Here is a 13,032-nt window from a genome sequence, read left to right as displayed (position 1 = left end):
TATGGGATTCAATGATAAGAGGTATACTTAATGAGTAAATGATGAAAGCAGTAGCACACTAAGGATTTAATCTTGGGGGGAAAGTCGAGTAGATGATTCGAGAACACACTAAGCATCGCATACGACCTATGACTGCGCATCTGCAATGAGCGCTAATTCATAAGTAGTATAGAAATAGAAGACAAGACACAACATAAATTTTTTTTAAAAAATAATTTTAATTAGGAAAATATTTTTTTTTGGAAAATTTTCTAGTCTCTTTTTTTCTTCTTTTTTTTTTGCCCCCCCCCCCCCCCACTCCAGGTGTACCACTGGATGAAAGCATGTTTTCCAGGTGCTGTAGCTTTAAGTTTGCAGAAGAAAAAAGCAAATGAATTAATTGTATTGGCAGGCACAAATGCTGTGCAAGAGGAGGGTATGCAGTTTATTTACAGATGTGTGGAGTGAATTTGATGGATGCAAGGACCTGTATATGCCTGATGAACTGCACTAAGGTTTTGAAGTTATGTGCTTGGAGAAAGTGTTCAGTGAGAGTTTGGAAGTGCAAAATCAGGGAAACTAGAGGGGAGGAAGCAATCAAGCATTTCCACTGGGTGTCTACTTCCACCATCTATGTGGAAATAGACACCCCTGAGATAGTATGAGTGCAGGAATGATTGTGAAGAGCTGGGTGCAGTTTCCCAGGTTTTGAATCAGAATGGGCTAGTAGTGACATTATGTAAGGGTAACTGTGGACCCAAGGGAATGATAAAATGCATATACACAAATGCTCAAAGTATCAGAAACAGAAATAAAGGATAGAAGTTTTTGGCATTGATCAGTTCAACTTGGCTAAAAATTGACATAGCAAGACCTGGTTGTCAGAGAATGATGTAGTTACAGGGATAGAATATAATGGATATTGTATTTTCAGAGAAGATAGAGAAAATATGGAAGAAAGAGGGGTATTGTTAATGATAGCTGAAGAACTTCAGCCAACAAAAATGGAAGTTAAGGAAGATTGTAGATCTGAGGGAAATGGTTCATTTGAAGCTGTCTGGTGGGAGATAGAGGCCAGCAGGACAAAATATATTATTGATTATTATTATACTATAGACCAGAAGATTAGCATAATGAGTGCAGGCAGGGCAATTATCATGGGAGACTTCAACAATGGTGATATAGATTGGAAGGGGAAAAGGGAACATGGCAAAATGGAAATGGAATTTATAGTTATTAAGGGATAATTACCTGAAACAGAATGTGATGGAAGGGTCCAGGGATTTGAGATTGTTGGATTTGGTAATAGTATCAGACGATCTATCTATGACTGCAGGAGCAACTCCGCCTCATGCAGTTATAGATAGATCTTCTGATGCTATTCATTTCCCGAGTGGGGAAGTGACCACGTAGTCTTAGGTTGCTCAACATGTGGAAATTACAATCAAGAAAGGGTTTATGTGGAACTAACAAAGCTGGTACTTATAATTAACTTAGAAGTCAACTTGGAGCAATGGCTTGGAATGAATATCATTAGTGCATTGATTGTTTGAAAAAGGCAGTATTAGAGTGCATACCCAAGGTCAGGAGGATAAACCGAGTAAGGATTAAGTGGATGAATAGCAATATAAAGCAGGGGCTGCAAAAAAAATAAAGCATTGTGAAGGAATGTAAGAAACAAGGTAATCAGAATGCCCATGAGCAAGAAGAAGGATAACTAGTATGGTAAGGAAGGTTAAATCAGATTGAGAGAAAATTAGCTAAGCAAGCCAAAGTAAATCCAAAAGATGTTGAAAGTTTATTTTTCATTTGGTTAGACTATAATAAATTTAGTTTAATCCTTTATCCGAGTGTGAGCAAACAAAGTTTGCGCCTGAAAATATCTTCAGGACTGGGGTAAAGTAGTACAACACCAGGCAACTCGTAGCAAAGGTGGACCATGCTAATATCACTCTATCTCAGTATCTCCCATAATGCAAAACATCTCCTTGCGGATATTTATAATGTTATGCATTAAGCGAAGGGCCACTACCCAGACTAGTTTCGATCTTTATTGAGGTCTCTTCAGTAGAAGCCTTTTAATAAAAAGGTGGCACACCTTTTGGCAACTCCTATAGGTAAAGATGACCTTGCTATTGCTTCTGCCTGGTATATCCACTTCTGGTCCTGGCTCCCACTGAAGAGACCTCATTAAGGGTCGAAACTAGTCTGGGTAGTGGCCCTTCCCTTAATGCATAACATTATACATATCTGCAAGGAGATGTGTTTTGCATTATGGGAGATACTGAGATAGGAGTGATATTAGCTTGGCATTCTTTTGCTACGAGTTGCCCGGTGTTGTACTACCTTACCCCAGTCCTGAAGGTATTTTCAGGTGCAAACTTTGTTTGCTCGCACTTGCATAAAGGATTAAACTAAATTTATTATAGTCTAACCAAGTGAAAAATAAACTTTCAACATCTTTCTCTAAATCCAGGGTAATTTAATAAAAAGATGGTGACCTTTGGGGCAACTCATATATAGGTAAAGATGACTTCGCTATTGCTTCTGCCTGCCTGGTATCTCCACTTCTGGGCCTGACTCCCACTGAAGAGACCTCAATAAAAGTCATGGTAGGGTAGTGGCTCTTCCCTTAATACATAACATTATACATATCCGCAAAGAGATGTGTTTTGCATTATGGGAGATACTGAGATAGGAGTGATATTAGCTTGGTCCTCCTTTGCTATGAGTTGCCCGGTGGTGTACTACCTCAGTCCTGAAGATATTTTCAGAAGCAAACTGTGTTTGTTCACACTTGGATAAAGGATTAAACTAAATTTATTAAATCCAAAAGAGTTTTTTTCACTTAATCCACTACAAGGTTGCAAATTCCCTGACTAAATTGAATAACTGTTGTAACAGATATGGTATGAAGGTCAGCATGAAAAGGACAAAGACAATGAAAATAGATAGAATTGTTGAAAATGTCAACTATATTATGAACGGGGAACCCGTGGAACAAGTAAAACATTTCAGCTACTTAGGCAAGATTTTTAGTGAAGATGGTAAATGAAATATGGAAATAGACAACAGAATCAACAAAGCTGGTATGGTAGGAAGTCAATTGAATAAATTCATATGGAATAAGAGAGAAATTAGTCGGAACACTAAATTAGCTGTATACAAGACAGTGTTCAAACCAGTTTTAACTTATGGATCTGAGAGCTGGATCAGAAGTAAAACACTTGATGAAAGACTAGAGACCGCAGATATGAGAGTCCTGAGAAAGATCAGAGGCATGAACAGATGGCATCAATGGCAATATCATATTAAAAACGAGGATATTAGGAAAGAACTTGACATTGTTGGCATCCAGGAATGCGTTAGCAGAGCTAATCTCAGGTGGTATGGTCACTTAAACAGAATGGGCAAGGAAAGATTAGCAAAACAAGTGTTCTCTGCCAGGATGGCAGGAAAACAACTCAGAGGAAGACCAAGATATAATTGGATTGATACGGTACAATGTGCCTTAGACAATAGAAATATAAGATCTGATAATGATAATATTGGAGTCTTGACAAGTAACAGACTGATTTGGAGGAAAATTGTAGATAGGAAGTGTAAATTTTTCATGTAGTACTATCATATCCTGTACACCCCTCAAGGGGTGTACTATCATATCCTGTACACCCCTTGAGGGTACATGTCAGGAATTTGATGATGATGATGAGTTTTTTCACTATGTGACAAGTAAAAGAAAGAATGATTGTGGAAAGATAACTTTACTCAGTGCTGATGGTGGGAAAGTGACAGAAGCAGAAGAAATAGTTCAATTACTAAGTATTCACTTTGCAAGGGTATATTATCCAGGTCGTGACTTAGTAGTTACTGAGGTGACAGTGACTGATGTGAGCATTGAGGTAGATGAACTGAGGGTACTCGGTATATTGAAAAATATCAATGTGAATACAGTAGTGGGCATGGACAGTATTTCAGCTCGTATACTACAAGAATGTGCAAGTGAACTCTCAGTGCCTCTAACAAAGTTGTCTCAGCTCTGGCACAGTGCAAAGGGAGTGGAAAGAGGAAAAGATTAGTTCATTACATAAAGGTGAGTCCAAGAGAGAAGTAGCAACTCACAGACCAATTAATATCTCTCGAGTGGTGGTTAAAGTGCTGGAAAATTGGTTAAAAGTAAAATTCAGGAAAAGGTGGATAGGAATATGATATGCTATAGGGAACAGCATAGTTTTGTAAAAGGTAGGTCCTGCCTCAGCAATTTACTCACATTTTATAATAAGGTGACAGCAGAATTGGATAACGGGAAATAAGCTGCACTATCATACTTCTGGACTTTGACATAATACTGAATGGGAAAACTATTACATAAGTTATTATTACCACCCCAAGACCTCATGGAGTCAAAGACTCATCTGGGAGATCCTTTTATCACACACACACAGCTCATCATATACCGTGTTTTAAACACATTCAAACTCTTTGCAGACACCACATTCTCAGGCAAGGCATTCCAATCATTCACAACTCTGCACGAAAAAAACCTGCCTCTCACTCCCCTACTCACACCCTCTTTATACAGTTTCCAGTGATGACCTCTGGTTCTCCCCTGATCTCCCACTATTCTCTGTAAAACTAATCTGGGCACAATAGTCCATGTGTGATCTAATCAAAGCCTTATACAATGGAACAAGAATCCCCCTACTTCTACACGTCAGTGTCCTCTGCATCATTCCTAGAAGTCTTTGTGTTGTCTTCACAATTTTGGCGATGTGTCCCCTAAATTTTAGATCCTTATCCACTATCACCCCCCAGATCTCTTATTTCCTCTACCTCCAACAATATATTCTCACCAAGCATAAATCCTGCATCCCATCTTTGTTTTCCAAATTTTAATACCTTACATTTTGCAACATTGAACTCACATCCCCATTTCCGTGCCCAATTACTCAATCTATTCAAGTCTTCCTGTAAGGCCACAACATCTTCACTACACTTCATGGTTCGTCCCAACTTTGCATCATCATCTGCAAACAACTGAATATCTTCATCCAAATTTTCACCTATATCATTAATATACAAGTTAAACAGCAACGGACCTAAAACAGATCCCTGAGGCACTCCACTAGTGACTTTCCTTTTCCTGGATATCGCTCCCCCATACACAACTTGTTGATACCTATCAGATAGCCAGTCTCCAATCCAATGCACCAATCTAATATCCAACTCCCATCTGCTCTAGTTTGACTGTCAACTTATCATGAGGTACTCTATCAAAAGCCTTTGCAAAATCCAAGTATATTACTATGTATCCTTTTCCTCTGTCCAAGGAAGCAGTCACTTTATTGTAATAAGTAAGTAGATTACTAAAACATGACCTCCCTTTAGCAAATTCATGCTGTCCATCAAAGATAATACCATTGTTATCAACACAACTCTGGATCCTAGTTCTCACAAGCTTCTCCAACAACTTAACCACAACACCTGACACACAGACAGGCCTATAGTTTGATGCTTGAGTTCGATCACCTCCTTTATGAAGTGGCACAATCTTGCCCTCCTTAGGAACTTGACCGAGTGCAAGACTCATATTAAAAAAATATGTCAAGGCAGATGTCAACTCCCTGGCACATTCTTTCAGAATACGTGGTGATATATTATCAATTCCCACAGCCTTATTAACATCTAGTTTACTCAACTCCATATACACCTCTTGCTCACCTACAGTCAGTCTCTCCTCCCCATCATCAACTGCTCTCAATCCGTCCATGAAGTCACATTCACAAGATTGAAAGATCTTTATGAACTGCTCATTAAGTATCTCCACCACACATTCTGCATCAGCTGTCTTTATACCATTTTCTCCAATCAATGTCATCCTTCCATAATTATTCTTTCTTTTGCTGGCTACATATCAAAAGAACGCCTTAGGATTATTTTTGGCTTCATTAGCCAACTGCTGTTCATACCTCTCTTTAGCTACCCTCACCAACCAAGTCAGCCTCCTTGCTTGGTCTTTGTAGACCTCATGGAATTGGTTATTTCCACTTCTCTTATGCTGCCTCCACAATGCCCTTTTTCTCTGTAATGCATGCTTAATCTCTTTATTCATCCATCTCACACCCACCTTATTTAACCTTCTCACCCTTGGAATACATTTAGACCATCTACTAAACAGTTTTTGAAAATCCCCCAAGCTGCATTGATCTCTTTTCCAGCTAACTGCTCATTCCACGCTACACCCGCAAGCTGTCTCCTGAGCTCTTCATAATCACCCCCCCCCCTCCCTTGTAGTTCCATATATACCCTTTTCTCACAGAGGTCCTCGCACTGCTGGCAATTACCCAGGTAATCACCTCATAATCACTCTCACCAATTGGTGGATGATTTGACACCTCATTTACAATTACATCCTCTGATGAGATGACCAAATCCAAGACCCTCAATCCTTGTGTGCCCTCTGTTACATACTGTCTGAGGTAGTTATCGCTCAAAAACTCAAGAAACTCATTTTCTTTACTTCCAGTTGCTATCTCATCATTCCAGTCTATATTGCCATAATTAAAATTGCCCATAATGATCACCCTTTTCTTATTTACTTGGCTAATTTGATTGTACATTTCATTATCACCACCATCCACATTACCTGGTCTATAACAACATCCCACCAAGTATTTGATTCCATTCACCTCTATCTCACACCATACTGCCTCAACACCACTGGCACTATTTCTCTCTTGCATCTCCAATTTATATGGACATAACTTTTTCTCTATGATCAATAGCACTCCCCCTCCATTTTTACCCCTTCTGTCCTCACAAAACACATCATACCTACCATCTCTATTCCTGTCAGGATGTCATCCTCTTCCAACCATGTCTCACTTATTCTGACAATCTTTGGGTGAACAGACGCAATTAGTGCAACCATTTCATCTGCCTTGTTTCTTATACTTTTAGCATTTGTATACAAACACAACAGCTCATTTCTGGATCTACAGCTAGTTCCACTGATACTACCACTCACTCGATGTGATCTCTCCATGCTCAACTGAGGCCATTTCCCTTTCTGCTTCTTCATTTTAAAACCATTTTTAATTCCAACTGTTTCCTCTTGATCCCCAATCATCCCATTCCTTTCCTGCCTACACATGCTCACCTCCTCTTGGAGCATCCACCTTTCTCATGCTGTGTACCCCTGTCCACCTGAGCCTCCCCGTTTCCCTGCTCCTCTTGCACACCCATTCTCTCATTTTCTATACTCATACCACTCACTTCCCCATTCATAACCACCTCTTCAATCTCTCCTGTCTTACTCTCCCGCTCTTCCACATCGCTTCCCACTCGATCTGATTCATTCTCTCTATTCACTTCTCTACCTTTCAGCAGCAGTCTCTCCAAGTGACTCACACCATAACCACTCAAATGCAGTCCATCGCTCCCATACAGCTCACTTCATCCCTCAAACTCATCCCACACATTAACAAACTGTAGTCCCGTCTCCTCATACATTTCGGCCAGCATATCATTCATAATCCTTGCTCTCTGCCTCATTTCACCACAGTCATATCTAGACAACTAGCTAACTACCCTTCCTGTCACACTATTCTCTTTTATCCTTCTAAGAAGCCTCCTGATATCCATTCTGACACACTCTTTGTCCTCTCTCATATCATTCGTACCTATTAATACTATTAACTCTTTTGCTCGCTCCTGCCTCATATCCAATGCCTCAATCACTCTACTCATTTTAGCACTTGAAAAACATACCTTGTGCATTCTATCCTCCAGCACACCTTTAATAATGGAGTCGCCATACAACACCACTCGCTCATCTTTCGTTAACTCTTTCATTCCATCATTATTTATTTTAATAGTTTTTACCTGAATTTTTTTAATTTCATTCTGCATCCATTTCATTTCTTGCCTCATCCAATCCAATTCAACTTCTAAATCTCGCGACACATTCTCTCTATCATTCAATCTTTCTAACTCTTTCTTTCTTTGTTTCTGTTCTTTCAGTCCAACATGCGTCGAGCTTTCGCTATCATCCATTCTTTCAATTTTTTTCACTTTCGATTTCTGCATCACGCCATTTCTAGTTTCATTCATTCTCTCAATTTCGTTTTCCGCCACTCTCACCTCACTTTCGTCCCTTTTAACATCCGTTACAGTTTTCAAATCGCTCTTTTTCTTTTTTACTGATTTTTTAACATTTTTTCGCCTCTTTTCTCACCATCCTTTTCTTTCAAACGTGTACTCATTTTCCCCGCAACAATTTCGCTACTAACACTTTCTGTCATCAATTTCATATTTGCATTCATCAATTCCCCGTTCAGGTCACACTTCGCACACACACCCTCCTTCCATCCTCACCAAATATCCACAAATCGTTTATGTAATCAAAAGAATACATATAACAGACCTCACACTTAACGAAACGACTAAAATCTAAATTAAAGTCATGGAATGACAATGCCGCCACCATTTTTTGCAGGTTACTAAGTCTAATAATAACTATTTTGTAATTAAGTTTTGGCAAAAAAAAATCCCTCACACTAATAAAACCGGTAGCACAACGTTTGCAGCCTCTCTTACTCAAACAATTATGCATATATTTTTAATTATTCCTAGAAAACTTATCCCAATCAGGAGCTCTTCTTATACATGTCACTTGCACTTGATTACTATTATAAAATTATAATACTATTATAAAACTATTATAAAGTTGGAGCAAATAGGAATGGATATTAGGCTGGTGGCATGGATAGGGAGTAGCTGATAGACAGAGGGTGGTATATTGTGGGGTGGAATCAAGGCGAAGAAAGGCTTTACACAACTTCAAGGAATAGCCTCTCATCCTCTACTCTATAATGCTTCTGTATTAACTAGTAAAACTCTCTCATAACCTCTCCTAAAATAGGTAGCACCAAAAAAACACAAGCATACATGTTGCTAAGTGACATAGAGATGGACAAACAATCAGCCACTATATAAGAAGTAAAGCAACATTTCCGAAAGAATATAGCTGAGGATTGTTTTTTTTTTTTTTAGTATAATTTTTTGCAGCCTATTATATACATAGATGTATGAATTTATTTATGTGGTTTGCCGAATTAAATAAACAGATTTGTAATATCAGTAAAAATCTGATATATTTTTACTACTATATGATATCAGTTGCATTTTCTATGCATACGTGTGTGTATGTATGCATGCATATGTCACTAAACTTGAATAAACAATACAAGTCTGTAATTCCATTTTTTTTTTATCAAATGTAATTTAATTTTCTTGATTAAACAGCTCACACACATTATATTAATTTTATATAAAGGTTACTGTATTTTTGAAAGCCTACCTAATATTTCTTTCAAAAGCAGCTGTTTTCTGTAGTCATATGTAAGAGCATATGGAGGACAGTATGGATATAGAACAGTACGAGAGTGATCTGAATCAGCATATAAATCTGCTAAGATATTATAAGTAACACACCTTAAGCTGTAATAAACCAAAGAATAATAAAATCAAAATAAATTTGTTTATTAAAAGCTATCTCAACAGCAAGAAAAATAAATTATATACCATAAGAATTATCTTTTCTTTTTTTTTTTTTTTTTTAATGTAAAGATCCATTTTGAAATCAATACATCAATATGAAAACCAGTTTTAGGACAACATGTACTTATTACAGTCAAAAGAAAAATGCATAATTTAAGTTTATCTTTGGTACCTAGCAGAGAGATGTTTCTGCTAATGGAAAAAAAATCTCATTTCACAGTCATTTTAATTTGGACACAAAAGTCTGATGATCCAAATGCATGTAAATGAAATGAAAGATGTAAGACAAATAATTTTTATGACTAATATTTTTTATTAAAATTACAAATATTCCATTACTTTAAACATTTTTAAAGTAATGAAAAATCAGATGCCTTATCAAACAATTAACAGCTCACAAAACTCTTAATTTTTTCAAACTTGTGCAAAATTCTTGTGTTACTCAATTTAAATCTGTGCTTAGTGCTGGATAGCATATGCCAACAAACAAGATTTCAAAGGACAAATATATATCTATATAACTCTCATCCAAGGTTGTAAATCTATAGTAAGCTAGTCCATGAATTAAGTGAGAGAAGTTTGTTAAATTTTAATTACTTTTTCTTACATATCCAGAAACCAGCCCACCAAAACAGCAGGAGAATAGTCTCACCAGGGAATAGAATTCAACTCCCACTGAGCTGAATGATCTTCAGCTCAGTGGGAGTTGAATACTAACATGCTAGCATTTGTTAGATATCTGAGAAAAACAAAAGTTAATATGCCTTGCACTTATTCAACGACAAAGCACTCATAAACCAACTCTAGCTACCCATTCCATTCACTCATTCACCACTCTTTATGTGAGAAATCTACTCTTCATGCACTTGCTAATCACATTTCTACATGTCCAGGAAATACCCCTTGCTCTCTTTGTCATGTACTGAAAATTTTTTTTTACATCAACCTTATAAAACTCCTTCAGTAACTTACATGTTTTTTTCATATTCCCTTTTTTATCATATACTCCTATCAATCAATCAACCAACCAACCAACCAATTTTTTTTTAAACACAAACCTTTAATCTATCCTAATCAGAAGCATCACACAAGCATGTTACTATCTTGATCACTCACCTCTGGATTCTTTTCACTACTTCATTCTCAAGAAACCCAAGTAATCAGATCTGCATGCAACAGTCTATATGTGGATATATCAAAGCTTTATAAAGAGGGAGTATAACCTCTTCTGCCAATTTGTGTGTGTGCGTGCACACACGTGTTCAACAACCATCAGATGATTCAATGAGCTATTTTGACTACTTTTGCTATTGCCTTTTGATCTTCAATTCTTATGCACCATCATTCCCAACTCTCTCCCTTATTAATTTCCTGCAGTCCAGTTCATTTAATGTAGTACACAGCTTGTAACCTTTTCATCCCTAAGTACACATACAAAATCTTACAGTGATACACTAAACTGGCATCCTTTGCTCAGAGCAACACCTATGGTGCAACTGGAAGAATAGGACGACATGACCCTCAAATGGAGAAGACCTCAGTATGCTTTTTTGTCACAACAAAGAACCATTATGTGGATTTTTTTTTCCCCCAATTGAAAGCGAGTTTGAAGGATTTTTGATTCAGGAAATTCAGTTTTTCATTCCATGTACAGATAAATCATCGACACACAAAAAATACTATTAGTGGACAGTTGATGACATGGTATGAAATGAGTGGTATGTGTGTGCGCGCGCATGCAAGTGGTACATTACCCTACTGTGATGAGTCCCTGAACTCCATGGAGGTGTAATGTCAGTTCTATTTAAATCAACTTGCAGAATGGATCTCTATATCCTTTGTTAACTATAGCTCTACCCAATTTTGCATCATTAGCAAACAAGTGGATATTCCCCCCCCTCAAATTTCCTATATCACTGCTTTACAAATTAAATAACAGCACACTGTTATTGTACGATTAATTAATGTTAACAATGATAATAACACACCTAAAATTTGAATTCTCCATATACTACTTAATGTCTGTCCATCAGTCATCCTCTTACACATATTGCTAGTTTCATATCCACCTCCACAAATGGAGATGGACAGGAAGTTTTGGTATCTCATCAGATGTCTTTGTATAGGTCAGCAGTATTACTATGTAGCTGTTCATCTAACTTTATCCAACCTGTATCATTTTATTATAAGTGAGTAAATTACTAAGGCAAGATTTACCCTTATACAAAATCATGTTGTCTGCATAGAGATCATATCCCATCCACCTATTCCTGAATTCTGTCACTAACTTCTCCAATAATAAAAATACAAAATCATTTAAAAAGAATCTCTCTCTCACACACATCATGAAATGTGTGTGAAAGAATAAATGTCCCTTCATAAACTTAGATAAAATATAAATAAAACAAATGTAATTTCATGTAAAATGTCAGTTAGGAAAAATTATTAACATTTGACCTCCACAGGAGGTACACACAATGCTCATCCAGCCATGCCTTAAACTGATTCAATGTGTCTACATCCACAACACTCAGGCAATGCATTCCCATCACCAACCACTCTCCATGCAAAGAACCTACTCTTCACTCCTCTGCTCACACCCTCCTTATACAGTTTCTAGAAATGACCTCTTGTCCTACCCCCTCTCCCATTCTATGAAAAATCTCCATGTCGATGCGATAACAATCCCTGACTAACTTATATGTCTCAATCATATCCGCTCCCCTCTACCTCCTATTCATGAGGCCCTGCAACTTACATTCTCTCAATCCGTCCTCATACTCCACATTCCAAAGACCACCTTTGTGAATCTTCTCTGGACCCTTTCCAACATATCCTCGTCACCATGGAAACCAGGTAAAAAATCTGTGCACAATAATCCATAAAAGGTTTGATCAAGGCCTTATACAATGGTATCATAACTTCTCTATTTCTGTATGTCAAGGTCCTCCACATCATTGACATTATCTGATGTGAAGTCTTCACAACTTGTGCAATGTGGTCTCAGAATTTCAGGTCCTTCTCCACCATCGCTCCTAGATCTCTCATCTCCTCTACATCTGTTAAAGTTTCCCCACCAAATGTATACTTTGCATCCCATTGTTGCTAACCAAATATCAAAATCTTACACTTTGCAGCATTGAACTGACAGTTCCACTTACCTGCCCATTCAGGCAATCTATTCCATTCCTTTTGTAAAGCCATAGCATCTGCTTGACTCTGCATTGCTCTTCCCAGTTGTGCATCATCTGCAGACAGCTGCGTATCACTAGTTAAACTCATCCCAATATCATGAACATATAAATTGAAGAAGAATGGCCCCAAAACTTATACCTGTGTCACACCACTAGTCACCTTTCTCTTTTGGGATACCGCACCCCCACATACAACTTTCTGATATCTATCCGACAGCCAGTCACTGATCCAACTCAGAAGTCTGTTATCCAATCCCATCTGTTTCAATTTATATAAGAGCTTGTCGTGTGGCAGTCT

The 13,032-nt window shown here is 37.6% G+C and overlaps 1 protein-coding gene across 1 annotated transcript in view; it reads right to left on the bottom strand.

Moving 5' to 3' along the window:
• Positions 1-13,032, bottom strand: part of LOC150105037 (2',5'-phosphodiesterase 12-like) — a 108,084-nt gene that overhangs the window by 78,839 nt on the left and 16,213 nt on the right. Inside the window, exon 2 of the mRNA XM_090396112.1 lies at positions 9,341-9,480. Within this exon, the coding sequence (XP_090252238.1) occupies positions 9,341-9,480 (140 nt within the window). The remainder of the gene's footprint in view (positions 1-9,340; positions 9,481-13,032) is intronic.

This window comes from Typopeltis vanoorti, chromosome 7, assembly GCF_054136105.1.
Source record: "Typopeltis vanoorti isolate ZY-2024b chromosome 7, IOZ_Tvanoo_1.0, whole genome shotgun sequence".
Lineage (NCBI taxonomy): Eukaryota > Metazoa > Arthropoda > Arachnida > Uropygi > Thelyphonidae > Typopeltis > Typopeltis vanoorti.
Note: the sequence above shows the minus strand (reverse complement) of the source record. Positions and strands in the feature narration are given on the sequence as shown.